Source organism: Heterodontus francisci, chromosome 15 (genome assembly GCF_036365525.1).
Source record: "Heterodontus francisci isolate sHetFra1 chromosome 15, sHetFra1.hap1, whole genome shotgun sequence".
NCBI classification, from domain to species: domain Eukaryota; kingdom Metazoa; phylum Chordata; class Chondrichthyes; order Heterodontiformes; family Heterodontidae; genus Heterodontus; species Heterodontus francisci.
This window is the reverse complement of record NC_090385.1, coordinates 29704322-29725323: the sequence shown is the minus strand read 5'-3', so window position 1 is coordinate 29725323 and position 21002 is coordinate 29704322. Positions and strand designations below refer to the sequence as shown.

Here is a 21002-nt window from a genome sequence, read left to right as displayed (position 1 = left end):
TTTACAAAAAGAAAGGCCTGCCATTTCTCTCTCTTTATACGTAACCTGACCTCCTCTTAAGGAGAGGAGCCATGCTCCTGCTGATGGTCCAACCACAATTCACATTTAATTGACCTCACAATGTGCCAATTTAGACTACTTCTCACAGGGAATATCAGAGCAGTCCTTTTTAAGGCACGCTAGGTTAGTAACTAAAGGTTAGACTCCAGACTGCCTATGAGAGATCTGTCACGATGTCTCATATATTCAAGTGCTGTGTGTCGCATACGCTTTCTGTAACTGTTTTCTTGTTCTTTTGTCTTCACCCTTTTCTGTCACGCCACTCTCACTCCTAAACTTAGCTACTGTTTGTAGTTACGTCTGACTGAGTCCTTACAGGTCCATCTCCAAGTTGGGTGGCACTGGTCTCTACAGCACTTACTTGTAAACATAGCCTGAAATTTGTTCCACCACCACCACCACCAAGTTCATCCCCTGTTACAAATAAACTTTTGCTGGTTACCAGTCCTGTTTGGGCCTTTCCTGATGCTGCTGCAAAACCCCTGATGCCCCCTTTCAAGTTCCAGCCTGTCAGAGGTCCTCTTGCTTTATTTTTCTTCACAGGATATGGGCGCATTGGCAAGTTTGAATTTTTGCCCCTCCTTGATTGCACTATGAATATATTTATCCTCGAGGCCCAAAAGCTATTTCGCTGTTAAGTTTCCAGCTGAGCCCCTCCAACTCATCTCTTAGATTATGGCCGGGATTTTACGTTGAGGCGGAGGCCCCTTCTACTGGCTTAAAGGTCGGGAACGAGTCCACCTCCGCCGGCCTGGAAGCCACACCGTGATTTTACGTGGCCCAAGCCCTTAATTGCCCTTGGGTGGGATTTCTGCCCCTCTGAGGCAGGAAGTCCTGCCTCCAGGAGCTGCCAGCCAATTAATCCCATATTCCCTACCACATCCCCACCTTCCCCCAATTCTCCTACCACCTACCTACACTAGGGGCAATTTACAATGGCCAATTTACCTATCAACCTGCAAGTCTTTTGCTGTGGGAGGAAACCGGAGCACTTGGCGGAAACCCACGCAGTCACAGGGAGAACTTGCAAACTCCGCAATGGCAGTACCCAGAATCGAACCTGGGTCCCTGGAGCTGTGAGGCTGCGGTGCTAACCACTGTGCCGCCCTAAAAAAAACTTTCCAGAACATGTTAGCTCATAATCTGCTACCTCTTTCCTACTATCTCCCTGTTTATCCTTCTCTTTCAAGAAAGTAAGATAAAATTTAGTACATAACTAAATGAAATATACAATATTTGGGGCCACTGATTTACAGTTTTGGTGGAAAAATGAACAGCATCGTAAAATTCAACTCCCAAAAGATAAACTGACTTATTCAATCAACATAAATCAGTGGTTTTCATGTTGTATGTTACATGACATAACATCCCTCCCCTTCTCTCCTCCATCCTGCCACTGAAATGCCAAATATCAGGCAAGTGAAAAACAGGTAGCCAACTCCCAGGTCTCTGCCAACATTGGTCTTGAACTAGCCACGAGAAAATATTGTGGAGTGACTTAATAATTCACATATCTCCCTCTGGGTGAAGCATATGGCTGTTATCTTTTACTTCCCATTTGGATTTCTCCAGCCAGCATTAAAGATGGGCAGCACAGTGGCGCAGTGGTTAGCACCGCAGCCTCACAGCTCCAGCGACCCGGGTTCAATTCTGGGTACTGCCTGTGTGGAGTTTGCAAGTTCTCCCTGTGTCTGCGTGGGTTTTCTCCAGGTGCTCGGGTTTCCTCCCACAAGCCAAAAGACTTGCAGGTTGGTAGGTAAATTGGCCATTATAAATTGCCCCTAGTATAGGTAGGTGGTAGGGAAATATAGGGACAGGTGGGGATGTGGTAGGAATATGGGATTAGTGTAGGATTAGTATAAATGGGTGGTTGATGGTCGGCACAGACTCGGTGGGCCGAAGGGCCTGTTTCAGTGCTGTATCTCTAAAACTAAACTAAACTAAAATGGGTGACCTGTTTCTAGGCCTTTTCCAATAATACTTTAGAATTGGCTGCCAGGAGTTGAGGAAGAACAGTGTAGTGGGACTAAATCATTTCATGTGCATCTTTTATCCATCCCTTTGAGAGATGTCTGGTATCCTGGTCATAGCATTGCTGTACATGATTTCTAATCCAACTTCCCCAAATCTGAAATATTTTAAAGGAGCATCAATGGAGAGAGAAACAGAGTTAACGTCTCAGGCTGATGATCTTTCATCAGAACTGGACCTGAAACGTCAACGCTGTTTCTCTTCACAGATGCTATCAGATCTGCTGAGTATTTCCAGTATTTTCTGTTTGAGTTGATTTCCAGCATCTCCAGTATTTGGCTTTTGTATTTTAAAGGTGCTTTGGTTTGAGATGTTGAATGGACTTTGATAGGTTTTTTTGTGCGCGTGATGTTCCAGGATTAAGACCCTTCATGCTCAAATTATTGAGAAGGATGCTATGATCAAAGTTCTGCAACAGAGGTCACGGAGGGAACAAGTCAAGACGGAACAACCAGCTGCTTTAAGACCTTCAAAGTCTCTAGTTTCTATTTCCAATGCTACGTCTGGGCTTTCGTCCTACCCCACACTCCTGTCCAGTAATCCAATAATTGAGGAGAGGAAGGAAGACAAGAGCTGGAAAGGGAGCTTGGGTAAACATGTTTTTTTTTTAAAGTTAAAGGATTTAAGACGAACATCGTAAACCATTATATATAAAAATGTTGATCCAATTCAGTAGCACTCGTGGTCAACCAAAAGAGTTAAGATAACACTGAAGGACTTTTTGACTACAGAATTAGTTAAGTGTCAAAGAAGTGTACTTCTAAACATATTGGGTTTAAGACTGAAATAAGATTGATCAAAAAGCAGAGTTGTAAAATATAATTGCTTGTAGCTTGTTTGTTTCCTTCTGGGTACTACTGTGATGAATACTTGGGAATTAGTTCCTCCTGTTACCAAGCAAAAACCATCACTTTACTTGAATAGCCAAAAGAATTATAAGTTTGTTTTTTTTTCCTCCCCCCATTTCTTCAGGTTTTCTGCTCAGCACAGATAGAAATGAGTCGCATTCTTCCTCCTCGTCCCCAGTACTACCCTCCACACCACTTTTATCAGCACATTCTAAAACAGGAAGCAAGGACAGCAGCACCCAGACGGAAAGAGGTCCCGAACATAACAAATTGGGCACTGCCTCACCATTGCAAGGAAAGCTAGGCAGTAGCAGCTCTGCAAGCATGGAAAAAACAGGTATTGTGTTTAATGGATGTCCTGTGCCCTCATACAGGCGAGCATGTGGTTAATCATATCTTGCCAGGCTGTAGCACGTTGAAGGGTTGAGATAGCATAAACAGGTAGAGTAAAGATTGGGCATCTCATCAGTTGTTAACTTTGAGATTTTTTATTACCTTGGAACACAGCCCAGAAAAATCTGTGTACACCTAGATACCCACCATTCACAGTCGGTGGGTACAAAATACAGCCATAGCGATTTCTTCCCTTTTAGAAAACAAATGCCCATTTTCTACTCTCATCTCCTGAAGGCAGTGACTTATGTCTAGTTATGGCTCCATAGATGCCAGTAGCCCTCTCGTATCTTTATTTTATTTAGAGATACAGCACTGAAACAGGCCCTTCGGCCCACCGAGTATGTGCCGACCATCAACCACCCATTTATACATACCCTACACTAATCCCATATTCCTACCACATCCCCCTATCACCTACCTATACTAGGGGCAATTTATAATGGCCAATTTACCTATCAACCTGCAAGTCTTTGGCTGTGGGAGGAAACCGGAGCACCCGGCGAAAACCCACGCGGTTCACAGGGAGAACTTGCAAACTCCGCACAGGCAGTACCCAGAATTGAACCTGGGTCTCTGGAGCTGTGAGGCTGCGGTGCTAACCACTGTGCCGCCCAGTATAAGCATAGATTATGACTGATGGTTGACTGTTTGAAAATAGGAGGGCAGAGGAGAGCTTGCAGGGTGGTGGGATTGGTATAGGGAACTAACATTTGAACTAGGTTCTTTGCTCAACCAATACCTACAAGGGTTCATATTCCAGCAGGGACCTCTGGCTAACCATCAGGAATGGAAATACTGGTTGCAGACATTGAGGCCAGACTGATGAGATGAAAGCCTCTTCGGCCTACTGTAGGAAAGCTGTAATTTGTGTTTATTTGATCTCTGAATGCTTGATTCCGATACTAGGTGACAAAAACAGTAAAAAAAAAAATTATGCTCGTCAGCACTAATACTTCTCATCAAAGTGAGCACAAAATTCACAAAAAAAAACAAACACATAGCTTTTTTTTACTTTCAATCAGCAGCAGTGACGTGATCAGGTAAGAAAAGGCAGTCAGTAATTCCTCCAGCTGTCAGAGACTGCTATTGGTAAGTGGTGAACAACCACTTTAATACTTCGTTTCACTGTGTAGATTAAATGGAACTTTCTCCTGTGTAATTTTAAGATGACTCTTCACCAAAGGCAAACAGCAAAACTCCAAGCTATCTGTCAAGGGCCGTAATATATATTATATAAGCCTAACTGGTAGCATTTTCATAGTCTCAAAAAGACTGGAAACATAATGTTCTATACAGCATTTGTTGATCTATGCCTCTATACTTTTAACCTTCAATCATTTGGGTAATCAAATACTCGTCCAGGTTCTTTTTCAGTGAATTTAGCTCTAATTACTTTGATGGAAGTCCTCTACAAATCTGTTCCTCTGTGAGGAGATAAAATTATTCCAATTTGTAGACTCAATTGAAACTTGCTAGTGTTGTGCTTTTATTCTGTAGTGCTGAGGTCATGTTTATATCTACATGATTGGCTTTTAGAGTGTAAAGACCTAAATATTTTCTCCAGGGAATGCAAGTTCCAATTTGTCACTTTATAACTTTGAATTGCAGTTGCTCATTAATGAACCCTATTTAATATTTCTGTAGTCTGTTGCAAAATACCCAAAGCTGTACATAGTATTCCAATACGACCATAGCAATAATAAGATAATTTGTTGCAATAAGTGCTCTTGAACCAAATCTTTAATCTGAACCAGATATTGGATGGGTGTTCTATGTATTAACTACTGAGATATATTTGAAGCTTTTCCTTAAAGATTACTTGATGTTACTGAAGTTGTAAAAACTCATTTTTAGTTACATATCAGTTCTTTTGTTTTTATACAGATAGTGCTCCTTTGAGCTGTACACTTGACAGGAGAGCTCCCCCTTCTCCATTTGGGCAGGACCTTGCTGATAATGAGATGGTGGAAATTCTGATTTGAAGTTCTCTCATCTAGAACAGAGTGAGGAGGCAACAAAGGGAATTGGAAATACAAAACCTGATCTCGTTGAGGTCCATTGTGAAAAAAAAACATGTGAAGTTGATCCTGATTTATTCCAGGTGAAGTGCTAATAAAGCTAAAGCACTTCAGGAAGAAACAAAAAATGGACTGAAGGATGTGTATGCTTTATAATCACATTCTTTATAAACAACATACATGGAAAAATAAATTATCCACCTGGCCCTTCATCGACCAATATCAGTACAAACTGTTTCAAGAAGTATCTGCACTGCCTTATACAATACATTCCAACTCGAGTGAATACATTTACATTTGTAAATGGAAGTATTATATACACAAAGAAATAGAGCAGTATGTTAAGACCACAAGCAGCTACGTATTCAAGAGCCACTCTTTGATCAATAACAATGTACTAAAGAGGGACAAGTGGCCTTTGAGGTGAAGGCCAGAGTCGCAGCAAATCTCCAAACCCACTCAATCCTGGTGAAAATAATCCGGTTTTCTCTTGCTTTTGTTCAGTTTACGCAAAACTAGAACACAATTTGAAGGTGGATGTTTAAAACACACTGGATTGTGTATGAAGCTGTTCATTATCAATTAAAGTTAAATCTGCCTTTATTGTCCCTAGGTCATGTATGCAGAGACTCTTAAGTGATCACTAAACATCTGTTCTAGTCCTAAATTTAATGGTTCTAGGATTTCCCCTCCAATTTTCTTTCTTTTCCAACTGAAGCCACTGACTCATAATGACATATGGTTCTGTGGCACTGATAATCTTCCAGCACCTCATCAAAGTGAATATTCTTGAAGAATGAGCCAAAACAGTGTTGGAATGGCCTTTCAACAGTGAGGACCTCACAACTGAGCCCAGTTCTCTTGGTACTTTGGCATCCATGCATGAGCATTTTCTCTACTCATGTCACTGGATAAAATTCAGGAACATGAATCCTGGCTGATTTTTTTTTTCTCGTCCTCCATAGCAAGGGGATACCCAGACTAATTGTAAAGCTCCCTAATGTCTCCACCACTGGTTTCCTGACTAAGATTAACCAGCTCATTACAGGCAACGATTTCAGGTTTCAACCAGTCTTGGAAGACCATCTGAAATATGTCCTAAGCACGGTTATTATAAACCAGTTTCACTATAAACAACTGATGGTTAAAACACATGTGGACCCAGTATAGATCCAGGCTAAGTGATAACCCTCTCCCCAGTCAGAGAAGAAAGACAGATGTGTCTGTTCAGAACATCATTCTGCTTTAGCAATTTTCTTGTTAAAAATGTAAGTTGTGGGATAGAAACATGTAACACTGCAACCTTATATTGCTCTGTACCTTGACAAATGAGGTTCAGACTTGTATCTCCTGTGCACTGTTTACAGTATAATCTGTTAGTTTTATAATATCCTGGGATCCTGAAAATTTTGCCCAACCTTAATATATCTTGAAGCTTCAGGCAGATTGTAGTTCATGTACATTTCAATCTATTGGTTAAAATGCGATTGTTGTAAATGCATCAGACTTTATTTTACTCATATGCAGTTCTGTGGTGTCCATAACAATTCATCCGAGTCCCAAATCTGTGGAATTTGGTGTATGCGGTATATTTTGGCGTACCTTTAATAGACAGGTGTTAATCTTTTGTTCTGCAGGTATAAGCAGATCATAAAGAAACCTTGCACTCTGCTTAATTGATCTGCATTCCAACCTTTTATAATTTGTAGGGCACAATGATAGATCAATAATCTGGGGAAAGAATAAGCAACACGGTTTGCAGCCTTATGAACAGTTTTATTGAGCCTGCTGTTACCAGGAATAAAATTGTACTTGGGTCAGTTGCTCCCACTGCCATTACTGCTACCACCATTAGTGATAAACCTATTGCTGGTGCAGGCACAATGGGCCGAATGGCCTCCTTCTGCGCTGTAACAATTATATGATTCTGTGAACCGTAGTACTTCACTCTGGTGTTGTATAGCTCAAAATACTTTGGAAGGGCAAAAATGGTAATTAGGCTACTGATGTTTTTCAGAGTTCAAGTGGACATATGATGCAAACTTCATCTGCCTACCATTAAGCTTCACTAAAATGTTGCAATGACACAATTTACTCCATTTTAAATTTTTCTTCTCCCTCTTGTTCAGGTTGTTTCATGGCTCCTCCTCCCATTTGGTGCCATTTACTGGCTGATATAGCAGATAGGGGACCTGAGTCCAGCCCTCTTGATGCTGGTCGTAGTTGGCTTGGAGGTGGGTGACCAGAGGGAGCTTGTGGAGGGTGGAGGTAGAGAGTGGACCCCTCTTAATTGCCTGCCTATTTCATGTGAAAATGTGGACCATTTCTACTTGCCAGCGTTTCTGCTAGAAAAGCTGTGATCATCATAAATTTCGAGGGTGAACTTACATTTTTTAATGTAAAAATGCATTTAATTAGTTTTAACTAATATCCCAGCCAAGTTCTCACCTAGATACAATATCTTTGAAATTATTTCCATTCATAATCATTTATACAAGAAATGTGTATACCTATTGTAGATTTATCTAATTTATATTACAGTTGTGACTTGATATCTTTTAGTACACAAGTTAGTGACTGGTTGCATAGTAATTTTATGCCTGGAATATAACAGAAATGCTGCTATATAACAGTTGTATCCCTTAAATACCATAACCCTGTTAAAAGACTCTGGAATAACACATACCTAGGAGGCTGTTACAATCACAAAGCAGGACTATCTGAGTCTTGGTTCAATGCTGAGCATTAAATCTAGACAGTGCTAAGGCGATAACAATAGGAATTCCTGTTATAGTGTTAATCAGTTGTGATTAATCCAATATATATTTATACCCACGACTTGCCCATTTTTACTTTTCAATGTTTTCAAGTTAATGGAAATTGCTGCACTGACTAGCCCAGTGAGATGGTGATGTCCTCTTTGCTATTAAAGTGGTGCCCTCTTATCAGAGCCCAATTAGTAGAAAAGAATTGTGTTCAGCAGTAGGTGACTATATGAAGAGCTCAGCCACAAACCTGTAATTATAATTTCAGAAAGTTGTATGTACAATAATTTGTAAAGAGTTTGCTTTTAAGAAGCCAATTCCAAACTAATGAAATTCACCTGTGCAAAAAAAAAAGAGATACACAGGCTGCAAATGGAATTGATTTATGTCAGAAACTATTGGATAAATGGTTGTCATTTACATATGAAAAATGATAACGTTGAGCTAACCTTAAGAAGGTAACAGTCACTTCATCTACATATTGAGGCACTAAACCAAGTTTGAGGGAAAAAGGTATATAATGTACATATATTTAAATGGCTCTGGCTCTAAAGCCTGTAACATTGCACTGTACCACTCTGTCCTGCACATAAAATTAGTAATGTCTTGTTCAAATTTGTGAATAACCTAGTTAAAAATACCAAGTCATGACTGTATATAGCATTTCAAAAACTGATTTTTATTCAAGTTTCAAAATTAGCCTCACTCTAGGGATGGAGAAAGGTTTTTAAAAATTCAATCTTCAAGATTTTGATAGGCAGGCATTTGGTTACTCAAGTTGTGCACTTAACAATTAGGAAATAAATCTCAGATATGTGGTGCATTTTTTAAAAAAGTTTTTTACTCTGTTGTATATAATCCAAAACTATTTAGACTTTTAAAGCTGGCTTTTTGCTCTTAAGTTAAAACCAACTGTATTTTGTATTTTCTCAGTTGTATTGTTTATTGTATATTTAATAGAAATGTTTTCTAAATTGTAATGAAATCAGCTCAGTGTTGTCTTTCTTACTAATTGTATTCTAGCATAATGCCACTCATAAACAGTGAAACAACTTAAAAAATTCTAATGTTCAAAGCAAAGTAATTGTATTCATTATAAGGCAAGACTACTGAGTAGTGAACCTTTAGTTCAAGCCCATTCTGTGTCCTATCCTGTGATGTTTACATGGCTTAATTAGTAACTAGAGCACAAATGCCATGCCTCTATTGTGCCACTGCCACCAAATGTTTTATCCAGTTGCTTCATGAACAGCTATGGGGGTGGCGGGGTAAATCTCAGTAAAGAACAGAATGTTTTATCCACAAATTCATCTACTGAATAATGAGTGTGAAACACTATTGTTCAAATAACAAGTTGTCTCATTTTCCTGATCGACACTTCATTGGAAAAGCAAATTGGGTGAAGTGTAAAAGGGGCTGTTGAATCTTTCTCAGCCATTTCCTGCTACCACCCAAGATGATTTTCAACCCACTTAAATAATATAAACACAAGTTGCAAAATATTTATTGGGTGGGCTGTTAAAAAAAAAACTTTTTAACTGTTAAATTCCAGCTTAGGAATGTGTTTTTAAACCATCCAGGATTTTCCCAAATCTTGGAATCCTTGGGTGGTCTTTTCAGTCTCCGGCAATGTAATGAGCACCTTGGATTTCACCACCTCCTCAAATGATCCAGGACGACAAGACAGCTGTGTTCAAATCCCAAGACACAGGTCATTAAACTAGCCATTGGGGTCCAACCATACAAGGGTTTAAGACCATAGCAGAGATGTCATAATAGTTGATATGTGTGTAGTAAAGAAGGCTATCCTTCCACTCTGATTTAATATAGTGCGATTTTTATAAAGTATGTTTTTAATCAGAATAGATGCTTCAACTTGAGATTTATTGAAACTGACAGTGTGGTTCCACACCCTGACTGGTTTCCATGGAAACATTTCAAAGCATATTGCAGGATGCTGGTGCCAACAAGACATAGTAATCTGACTTTAAAAGCACTTTACACCAGGGACAAGACTGAAATGTGTTTGTAATCACCCAGCACTGTGTCAAAACTGGAAAAGAGCAACTGATCCCTGCCAGAATCTGACTCTGCTGACTACCTCTTAATTAATATTGAAAGGCAATAATCTTAATAAGTGGATTTACGAATTTAATCTAAAAACTCTTAATTACGACTCCAACACTAGGCCTGGCACAGGGACACAACCACCATGCAGTAGTGATGCAAGTTCCCTTCCCACATTGCTGAGTTCCTTTTTGTAGCTGTGGGGCTGTGAGAAGTACGAAGTTGATCATGTATCTATAAAGAAGAGACGACTATCACTGACATGCCTCCTAGCAACAATCAGTAGAAACCTTGGCAACAGGCTGCCTTGTCACTCACTCAATTGCAGCTGATGTGTAACTAGCTGAAACGGAAGCAGTTATTCCAAATTGCTTCAATTCTTGATCCATAATAATGAATATGATCTTGTACGTGGTAGTGTTTAATGCTTAGTTTGTACCATCATCCTTGATTTTTCAGCTCTTCGAACTCTAACCTGACTGCTTACACATGAAATTAAGTAGCACTTTGGGCAGCAGTGGAGTTTTGCCAGGCCAAAAGGGCAACTTCAGATGGTCCAGGAGCTGAGATACTTGTTTGTTTCTGTAATATTGGGTTTCTGCCATTTTGCTATGAGTTTAATAACTGAATCCACAGTGATGTGTTAGCAATGCCACCCCAACAATGCATGACTAAAAGTACCACCAGATGAAAACAAATTACTCTCTCGCTTGAATTTAAAACAAAACCCTGAAAACTGTTCATGTAACAGTAGATAATACAAAAGGTTTTTGGTAATATACTGGAGATTGCAATGCCGTGGGACCTCCCTACAGCATCAGCATGTATTCGAAAGTTCCAAATTCTTTGATTTTTGGTGAACACTGAAGCCGTTGTCTTAGGTTCCCGCCACCATCTCCATTTTCTTACACACTGACTCCATCCCTCCCCCTGGCAAATGAGGCTGAACCAGACCATTCACAGCCTTGTTGCATTTGACCCCAAGATAAAGCTTAGCTTGGGTATAAAATTAAAACCTGACCCGGGTCCTGAGTTCTTTAATTTTTTTAAATGCCCAACCCGATCCGAACCCACACATGTAGTCAGGTTTGGTTGGCTAGCCAGGCTTTACTGCGGAGTCCGGACTTCGCATTTCCCGCCTTGAAGTCCTGAATGTTCATTTGAAGATTACTTCCCGGAGCAAGACAGCACTGTCCACATCCAGCCCGACCCGAGCCTGAATGCTGGACTCAGAAGAGAGACCTGACCGACCCGAACCCCACATGTCGTCGGGTCTGTTCGGTTCGGGTAGCCATGCTTTACCCCAAGATAAGCTTCCAGCTACAAATATACTCCATCACAAAGACTGCTTATTTCAACCCCTGTAACATCGCCTGGTTCCACCCCACATCGCCTCATCTCCTGAAACCCTCATCCATGCCTTTGTTATCTCTTGACTATTCCAATGCTCTCCTGGCTTCCACCCTACATAAAGTTGTGTTCATCCAAAACTTTGCTGCTCACCAAGTCCCATTTGCTCATCGCTTGATAACATACCTTGGCTCCCAGTCTGGCAATGCCTTGATATTAAAATTCTGATACTTGTTTTCAGATCCCTGCAAAGTCCTGTCCCTCCTTATCTCTGTAACCTCTACCAGCCCTATAACCTTTCTCTGAGATCTCTGTGCTTCTCCAATTCTAGCCTCTTACACATCATTAAATTTAATCACTCCACTATTAGTGGCTATGCCCTCAGCTGCCTTGTCCCTAAGCTCTGAAATTCCCTCACTAAACCTCTTCACCACTCTATCTCTCCTTCTAACATGCTCCTTAAAACTTACTTTGGCCAAGCTTTTGCTCATCTGTCCCTATATCTCCTTGTGTGGCTTGGGTGTTAAATTTTGTCTGGTCATGCTTCTTTGAAGCACCTTGAGATGTTTTATTACTTCAAAGGCATTACAGAAATACAAGTTGTTGTCGGTATCTGGAAAATATCTGTACAGGGCAAGGATTGGGAAACACATTGTTGGCCTGTACAGACAGAGTGAGCTCGGCCAGTGTCAGTCGAAGAGTGCAGATAATTTGCCTGTTAAGATAGTAGCCCTGGACCGGTTACAGAATTGGCATTGAACTCAAAATTACCAATAGCAGCAGTACAAATGTCACAGGAAGTAAGAATTCTGTTAATTGAAATCGATTAGTACAGGCAGAATACTTGCACATTACGTTTAAAAAGTACAGATGTCTGAATGTTGATTATATTAAGAGTACATTTGGGACTCCACAAAGATAAATACAAATGATGAAGGCCATGAAGCTTATCCTTCCATAGAAACCTAATGTTCTCCCATCACAGTGTCTAACTACCTCTACTACTATACCTGGATAACCTTTTCAGGTATTTATCAATCCTCTACATGGCTTGTATCCAATTGTACCTTATCCTTCTCTTGCACTTGCGGTTTAACTAGAAATAGTACACCAGATTAAACTTTTCAATTCCAAACATTGTTATATACCTTTAAGATTCCTTTACATGTGCCTCCACTTAGGTTAAAATAGGCAGTTTAAACTTTTAATTCTTAACGTGAGCTGCGTTTGGGTCAGATGCCTGATTTCCAGCCCCACCCCCGGCATCAATTTATGGACTCCACTGAGTGGAGTGGACTGAAAAATAGGGTGGAGTGTAAATTGGCTCTCTGACTCATTCCACTGGGCATGTTAGGTTAAAATCAGGGCTTAAACCTTTCTACTATTTCCTCAACTGGTCATTTGACGTTAGAAATCGGTCTAGTCACCCTCCCCTGCACCACTTCTCGTGCTTGGATGTTTCCCTCATGTCTCAAACTTAATAGCAATGTCTGTATATCAAGATGCTTTCCATGAATTGCATATATGAATCATCCCAAATGAAATTAAAATGTTCATCGTGATTCTTTGTAGGTTCTTAGGACAGATTATATAATTTTTGAATGTTTGGTTAAAGCTTCCTACACTTCCTCTTTTTGAATATCACTACCCCGCACCAACCCCCCCTTGCTCCATCCTGTAGCCACTCCCTAGCATTCAGTCAGGCCATGATCTTTAAATATCTGTGGCAGGAAAATCTCATCTCTTCAGAATACAGTAGCAAACAATACACAGTATGTTTCCTCTGCCTCTGACTACTGTCTCCACCCTTGCATTGGAACAATGTCTGTGAATATCCTGACAAATTATTCATTTAACACATTCACCACCTGCAGGTTTTGTCTAACTTGCTAAAACACACATTAATTCTGATACCATTCTGTGGACATGCGCCAAGTGATATTTATAATTGCACCCCCTAATTATTCCATCTTTCTGTTTCTGTGACTCGGCTTTGAATCTAGCCCAGATTGAAAGAATTAAAGCTTACACTGTCCAAAAGCTGTAAAGGTTCTGCATGAAATACATTTGGCAGCCAGTAACCTGGCAGAGACCAGTTCCTTGTATGTATGAGCCAACAGTACAAAATTGCCCATAATTTAGCATTAACATCTCCTTTCAGGAGGCTAAAAGCATTTCCACTGTGGGAAATGAAATGTGTTAGAGGTGCAGTCAGTTCTGTTCTACTGAGGTTGGGACTGAGGCACATTATGAAGAAAGTAGTTGAATGTTACTCTGCATTTAATTTGTTTGACATCTAATCTAGCTGTGCTTTTTCTGATCATAGAGGGTTATGAGTTCATATTCCCTGCATGAAATCTTACCACCAGGACTGACTATTGGGAATTTTTAATGAACAAAAAATTGGAAGCATGCACTTAAATTCCCACTATGTGCTCCAAATGAACAAGATGCTGCATCAGAAGCATGAACTCGTAAAGTTACGAGTTAGGTGCCAGAATTGGAAGCAACAATTCCATACACTGGCACTGCCATCTTTCAGAAGATGTAGTAAATAACCTGAAAAGCAGATAGCAGGGAAAAGGGACACACATTTTGGGTGTATACCTTTCAGCAGAAAATTAACTTCTCTTTGTAGATGCTGACTTTTAAATTGTACCATGGTAGAACTCTCAGTTGAATTAGTTTTGAGTTAATGCTTTGTAGACAGAATGTAGATGGAGCACATTATAAAAAGAAAAAAGGAAAGACTTGGATTTATATAGCACCTTTCATGACCGCAGGACGTCCCAAAGTGCTTTACAGCCAATGAAGTACTCTTAAAGTGCAGCCACTGATGTAATGTAGGAAGGACAGCAGCCAATTTGTGCACAGCAAGCTCCCACAAACAGCAATGTGTTAATGACCAAATAATCTGTTATTGTGATATTGATTGAGAGATAAATATTGGCCAGAACACCAGGGATAACTCCCTTGCTCTTCTAAATAGTGCCATGAGATCTTTTACATCCACCTGAGAGGGTAGACAGGGTCTCGGTTTAACGTCTCATCTGAATAACGGCACCTCCGACAGTGCAGCATTCCCTCAGTACTGCACTAGAATGTCAGCCTTGATCTTTGTGCTCAAGTTCTGACGTGGAACTTGAACCCACAGTTTTGTGATTCAGGTGAGATTGCTAGCAACTGAACCAAGGCTGATGTATTGTTAATGGTGTCAAATTTTGGATGAGATGTTAAATCGAGGCCTGATCTCCCCTCTCCAGTGGATGTAAAAGTTTGAAACAGCACTATTGTAAGAAGAGCAGACAACTTTTCCTAATGTCCTGGCCAAAATTTATCCCTCAAACAATGCCGCTAAAAATCAGATATCTTGCTGTGTGCAAATTGGTTGCTGTAGTTGCCTATGTTACAACAGTACAGTGACTGCATGTCAAAAGTAATTCATTGGCTGTGGGACTGTGGAAGAAGCTAGATAAATAAAATGCAAGATCCTCCTTATTCAGTTATAATGCATACAGTGAAAGTGCAACAGCAGTTGTTTGAAAGATTGATTTTCGATTGGAAACAAACTTACTGTTTCCAGGGTCAGTTAGTCTCCTGTCTCAGTGACTTTTGTCCATGAACTGTTTAGGCTGCTCATGTTGTCAAAGAATTCCACCAAAGACGCAGTTAGTTTAGCAGAAATACTTTATTTATTCTATTACCATAACAAGGGCAAAGGTCACAGTTTGCAGGTTGAGTAAAGTAGAATGTTGCCAAGTCCAAAATTGCTCTTTTATTCATTCATGGGATGTGGGTGTTGCTGGCAGTGCCTTACGGTTTTATGATGGTGAGTAGGTTGTTAATGAAGCTGCTAAAGATGGTGGGGCCTAGCACACTACCCCCAAGGAACTCCTGCAGCAGTGTCCTGGGAATGAGATGATTGGCCTCCAACAAATACATCCACCTTCCATTGTATGACTCTAGCCAGCGGACAGTGTTCCCCCGATTCCCATTGACTTCAATTTTACTCAGACTCGTTGATGTCACATTTGGGCAAATGCTGTCTTGATGTCAAAGGCAGTCACTGTCACCTCACCTCTGGAATTCAGCTCTTTTATCCATGTTTGGACCAAGGTTGTAATGAGGTCTGGAGGCGAGTAGTCCTGATGGAACCCAAACTGAACATTGGTGAGGTGGTTATTGCTGAATAAGTGCTGCTTGAAAGCACTGTTAATGACACCTTTCATCATTTTGATGATGATTGAGAGCAGACTGATGGGGTAGTAACTGGCCAGACTGGATTTGACCTGCTTTTAGTGTACAGGACATACCGAGCCAATTTTTCTATTTATCGGGTTGATGCCAGTGTTGTAGCTGCACTAGAACAACTTAGCCAGAGGTGCGGCTAGTTCTGGAGCATATGTCTTCAGCACTATAGCTGGGACATTGCCAGGGCCCATAGCCTTTGCTGTATCCAGTGTGCTCCACTGTGTCTTGATATTATGTGGAGTAAATCAAATTGGTTGAGGATTGACATTTGTGATGGTGGGGACCACAGCTAGCTAAAAATGTTTGCAAACACTTCAGCTTTGTATTTGACACTCGTGCTGGGGTCTGCCATCACTGAGAATGGAGATTTCCTAGAGTCTCCTCCTCCCAATAGTTATTGAATTGTCCACCACCATTTATGACTGAATGTGGCAGGACTGCAGAGCATTGATCTGATCATCAGCTACAGTTGATTTCAAAACCAGGTCAGAATACAATGCGAGGGGGCAACAGGGGTTCGACTAAAAGATTTTTTTTTTGCTTTAAGTTTTTCATCTTAGAAAGTTGAGAATAGAACTTTGTAGTATAAAGGTCTGTAAAGGGTTAATCTTGAGAGTGTAAAGAATACCTCCAACCATGATGATATAAGAGATCACGTGAGAGACACTGGAAAATAGATGCAGTGTTGCTTTTCGAGGAGTCACACAGGCTAGCGTGGAGTGTAAATAGTTATATGTAATAAAAATTAATGTTTAATTACTACAGACTAAGAATCTCTCTGGCTAGATTAAATAAGGTGGCAGCATACAGAACATATAATATGGTGATCAGCAGTGGGATCCTACACCAAGGAGAAAAATTTGAAGTAACTAGCTGAAAAGGCCAGACCTGGAAAAAAATGTAGACTTGAGAAGAGGCTGAGAGAAGCTCCACAGAACGGAAGTGTGGTTGCCTGCAAATCAATTCCATCAATTGGGTGAGTTACAGTGCTGACAGCTGAGGAATCGCGTTAAAAGCCGTTGAAGGGCTTAAAGTAATTTTTTGAAGGCATCGTGCAAGAGAGAGAAAAGGGGAAAAATCCAATCATTCACTCGGGCTGAACGCGAAGACGAAGAGTGAAAAACCCCTGAAAAGCGCAGGAAAACCCCTGAACACAGCAGAGACAGTCCATTAAGGCAGCCAAGCCTGAAGATGAGCAAATAAACTGAAGTTCTCAAAGAAAAGGAAAAACACTAGAACAGTCTATTAAAACAGCAGGGAACTCTCAAACAGCTGTGTTAACTCCATTAAGGTAAGCTGAATAAATAAAGTGAAGTGGAGACCCGAAAATAGCCTATTAAAACAGCAGGGAACACCTGTGACACTCAATTAAAGCAAGTTAGCATTAAAAAAAAGTTTCTTAAAGGGGAACACTCAAAAAAAAAAAAGGTCTATAAAATAAAGCAACATGATAAAAATTTGGGAATGCTGGGGAGTTTCCAATGTCAAGAGGGATCCAATCAGATGCAAAACTGGTTATAATGGAGAAAAGGTTTTCTCATCTAATTTAGACAGCCAGTCTGAAGCAGAGCAATTGCATACACTGTTATATTTTATTGGGGCAATAGCAGATGATGTGATTACCAGACAAGGTGTATGTAAATGGGTATGATATAGTAGGGATTATGGAGACATGGCTGCAAGGTGACCAGGGATGGGAAATGAACATGCAGGGGTATTCAGTATTTAGGAAGGACAGACAAAAAGTAAAAAGTCGTGGAGGTGTATTGCTGGTTAAAGAGGAAATTAACGCAACAGTGAAGATATTAGCTCTGACGATGTAGAATCTGTATGGGTCGAGCTAAGAAACGCTAAGGGGCAAAAAACATTAGTGGGGGTTGTATATAGACCCCCAAACTGTAGTGGTGATGTTGGGAATGGCATTAAACAGGAAATTAGAGACGCATGCGATAAAGGAACATCTGTAATTATGACTTTAATCTGCATATAGATTGGGCAAATCAAATTAGTCACAATACCATAGAGGAGGAATTTTGGTTTTCTGGACCAATGTGGATCCAACTAGAGAATAGGCCATCCTAGAATGGGTATTGTGTAATGAGAGAGAAATAATTGACAATCTAGTGGTGCGAGACCCCTTGGGGATGAGCAACCATAATATGATAGAATTCTTCATCAAGATGGAGAGTGACGTAGTTGATTCTGAGACAAGGGTCCTGAATCTTAATAAAGGAAACTACGAAGGTATGAGGTGCGAGTTGGCTATGACGGATTGGGAAACGTTACTTAAAGGAATGACAGTGGATAGGCAATGGCAAACATTTAAAGAGCGCATGGATGAACTGCAACAATTTTTATCCCTGTCTAGTGCAAAAGTAAAACAGGAAAGGCAGCCAAACAATGGCTTACAAGGGAAGTTAGAGATAGCATTAGATCCAAGGAAGAGGCATATAAATTTGCCAGAAAAAACTACAGATCTGAGGATTGGGAGCAGTTTAGAATTCAGCAAAGGAGGACCAAGGGTTTGATTAAGAAAGGGAAAATAGAGTACGAGAGTAAGCTTGCGGGGAACATAAAAACTGTCTGTAAAAATTTCTATAGGTATGTGAAGAGAAAAAGATTGGTGAAGACAAATGTAGGTCCCTTACAGTCAGAAACAGGGGAATTTATTATGGGGAACAAAGAAATGGCTGACCAACTAAATGCATACTTCGGTTCTGTTTTCACAAAGGAGGACACAAATATCATACCAGAAATGTTGGGGAACAGAGGGCTTAGTGAAAGAGAGGAACTGAAGGAAATCAGTATTAGTAGAGAAATGGTGTTGGGGAAATTGATGGGATTGAAGGCCGATAAATCCCCAGGGCCTGATGGTCTACATCCCAGAGTACTTATGGAAGTGGCCCTAGAAATTGTGGATGCATTGGTCGTCATCTTCCAAGATTCTGTAGACTCTGGAACAGTTCCTACAGATTGGAGGGTAGCTTATGTAACCCCACTATTTAAAAAGGGAAGTAGAGAGAAAGCAGGGAATTATAGACCAGTCAGCCTAACGTCAGTAGTGGGGAAAATTCTAGAGTCCATTATCAAAGATTTCATAGCAGAGCACTTAGAAAACAATGGTAGAACTGGGCATAGTCAGCATGGATTTATGAAAGGGAAATCATGCTTGACAAATCTACTAGAATTCTTTGAGGATGTAACTAGTAGAGTTGATGAGGGGGAGCCAGTGGATGTGTTTTAGTTTTAGAGATACAGCACTGAAACAGGCCCTTAGGCCCACTGAGTCTGTGCCGACCATCAACCACCCATCCATACTAATCCTAAACTAATCCCATATTCCTACCACATCCCCACCTGTCCCTATATTTCCCTACCACCTACCTATACTAGGGGCAATTTATAATGGCCAATTAACCTAGCAACCTGCAAGTCTTTGGCATGTGGGAGGAAACCAGAGCACCCGGAGGAAACCCACGCAGACACAGGGAGAACTTGCAAACTCCACACAGGCAGTACCCAGAATTGAACCTGGGTCGCTGGAGCTGTGAGGCTGCGGTGCTAACCACTGCGCCACTGTGCCGCTGTGGTTTATTTGGACTTCAGAAGGCTTTCGACAAAGTCCCACATGAGTTGAGTGTGTTAAATGAAAGTGCATGGGATTGGGGGTAGAAAGTGGGGGAGCACTTTGGGACCAATGACCATAACTCTATTAGCTTCAAGATAGTTATTGCGATGGATAGAAAATTGGTTGGCAGCCAGGAAAGAAAGAGTAGGGATAAATGGGTCTTTTTCCAAATGGCAGGCAGTGACTAGTGGGGTGCCCACAGGGATCGTTGCTAGGACCCCAGCTATTCACAATATATATTAATGATTTAGATGAGGGAACTAAATGTAATATTTCCAAATTTGCAGATGACACAAAACTGGGTGGGAGGGTGAGTTGTGAGGAGGATGCAGAGAGGCTTCAGGGTTATTTGGACAAGTTGAGTGAGTGGGCAAATGCATGGCAGATGCAGTATAATGTGGATAAATGTGAGGTTATCCACTTTGGTAGCAAAAACAGGAAGGCAGATTATTATCTGAACGGCTATAAACTGAGAGAGGGGAATATGCAACGAGACCTGGATGTTCTCGTACACTAGTCACTGAAGGTAAGTATGCAGGTGCAACAGGCAGTAAAAAAGGGTAATGGTATGTTGGCCTTCATAGTGAGAGGATTCGAGTACAGGAGCAGGGATGAGGCCACACCTAGAATATTGTGTGCAGTTTTGGTCTCCTTATCTGAGGAAGGATGGTCTTGCTATAGAGGGAGTGCAGCAAAGGTTTACCTGACTGATTCGTGACAGAGGTGGAGGTAAGAGAGGAGGGGGAGTTGCACTATTGATTAGGGAGGACATCACAGCAGTACTTAGAGAGGATATCCGGGGTGGTGGGGGAGGGGGGGTGACATCCAGCGAGGCCATAAAGGTAGAACTTAGAAATAAGAAAGGGGTGATCACTTTGATGGGATTATACTATAGGCACCCCAATAGTCAGAGGGAATTGGAGGAGCATATATGTAGGGAAATCACAGATAGGTGTAGGAATTATAAGGTTGTAATAGTAGGTGATTTCAACTTTCCTAATATTGACTGGGACTGCCTTAGTGCTAAGGGATCAGATAGGGAAGAATTTGTTAAGTGTGTCCAGGATAGTTTTCTGAAGCAGTGGTGGCCCTACCAGAGAAGGGGCTACACTCGACCTCCTCTTAGGAAAGGAGGCTGGGCAGGTGGTTGATGTGTCAGTGGGGGAGCACTTTGGGACCAATGACCATAACTCTATTAGCTTCAAGATAGTTATGGAAAAGGATAGGACTGGTCCTCAGGTTGAAGTCCTAAATTGGGGGAAGGCTAATTTCGATGGCATCAGACAGAAACTCTCAAAAGTTGATTGGGAGAGGCTGTTTATAGGTAAAGGGATGTCTGGCAAGTGGGAGGCTTTTAAAAGTGAGATAGGAAGAGTTCAGGGCCGGCCTGTTCCTGTTAGATGGAAAGGCAAGGCTGGCAAGTTTAGGGAACCTTGATTGACGAGGGATATTGAGGGTCTGGTCAGGAAAAAGAAGGAGGCATATGTCAGGTATAGGGATCAAGCGAGTCCCTCGAGGAGTATTAGGGATGTAGGAGTACACTTAAGAAGGAAATTAGGAGGGCGAAAAGGGGCCATGAGATTTCCCT

The 21002-nt window shown here is 41.0% G+C and overlaps 1 protein-coding gene and 1 long non-coding RNA gene across 5 annotated transcripts in view; one reads left to right on the top strand and one right to left on the bottom strand.

Annotated features, from left to right (window-relative positions):
- The window catches only part of amot (angiomotin), a 133023-nt gene extending 123920 nt beyond the window's left edge, over positions 1-9103 (top strand). For all 4 annotated transcript variants that reach the window (XM_068047318.1, XM_068047320.1, XM_068047319.1 and 1 more), the window contains 3 exons: positions 2449-2681; positions 3064-3276; positions 5220-9103. In XM_068047318.1, coding sequence (XP_067903419.1) covers positions 2449-2681; positions 3064-3276; positions 5220-5317 — 544 coding nt within the window. In that variant the 3' untranslated portion in view covers positions 5318-9103. The remainder of the gene's footprint in view (positions 1-2448; positions 2682-3063; positions 3277-5219) is intronic.
- Positions 1-21002, bottom strand: part of LOC137377564 (uncharacterized) — a 122201-nt gene that overhangs the window by 49985 nt on the left and 51214 nt on the right. The gene's annotated exons all lie outside the window — the stretch shown is intronic.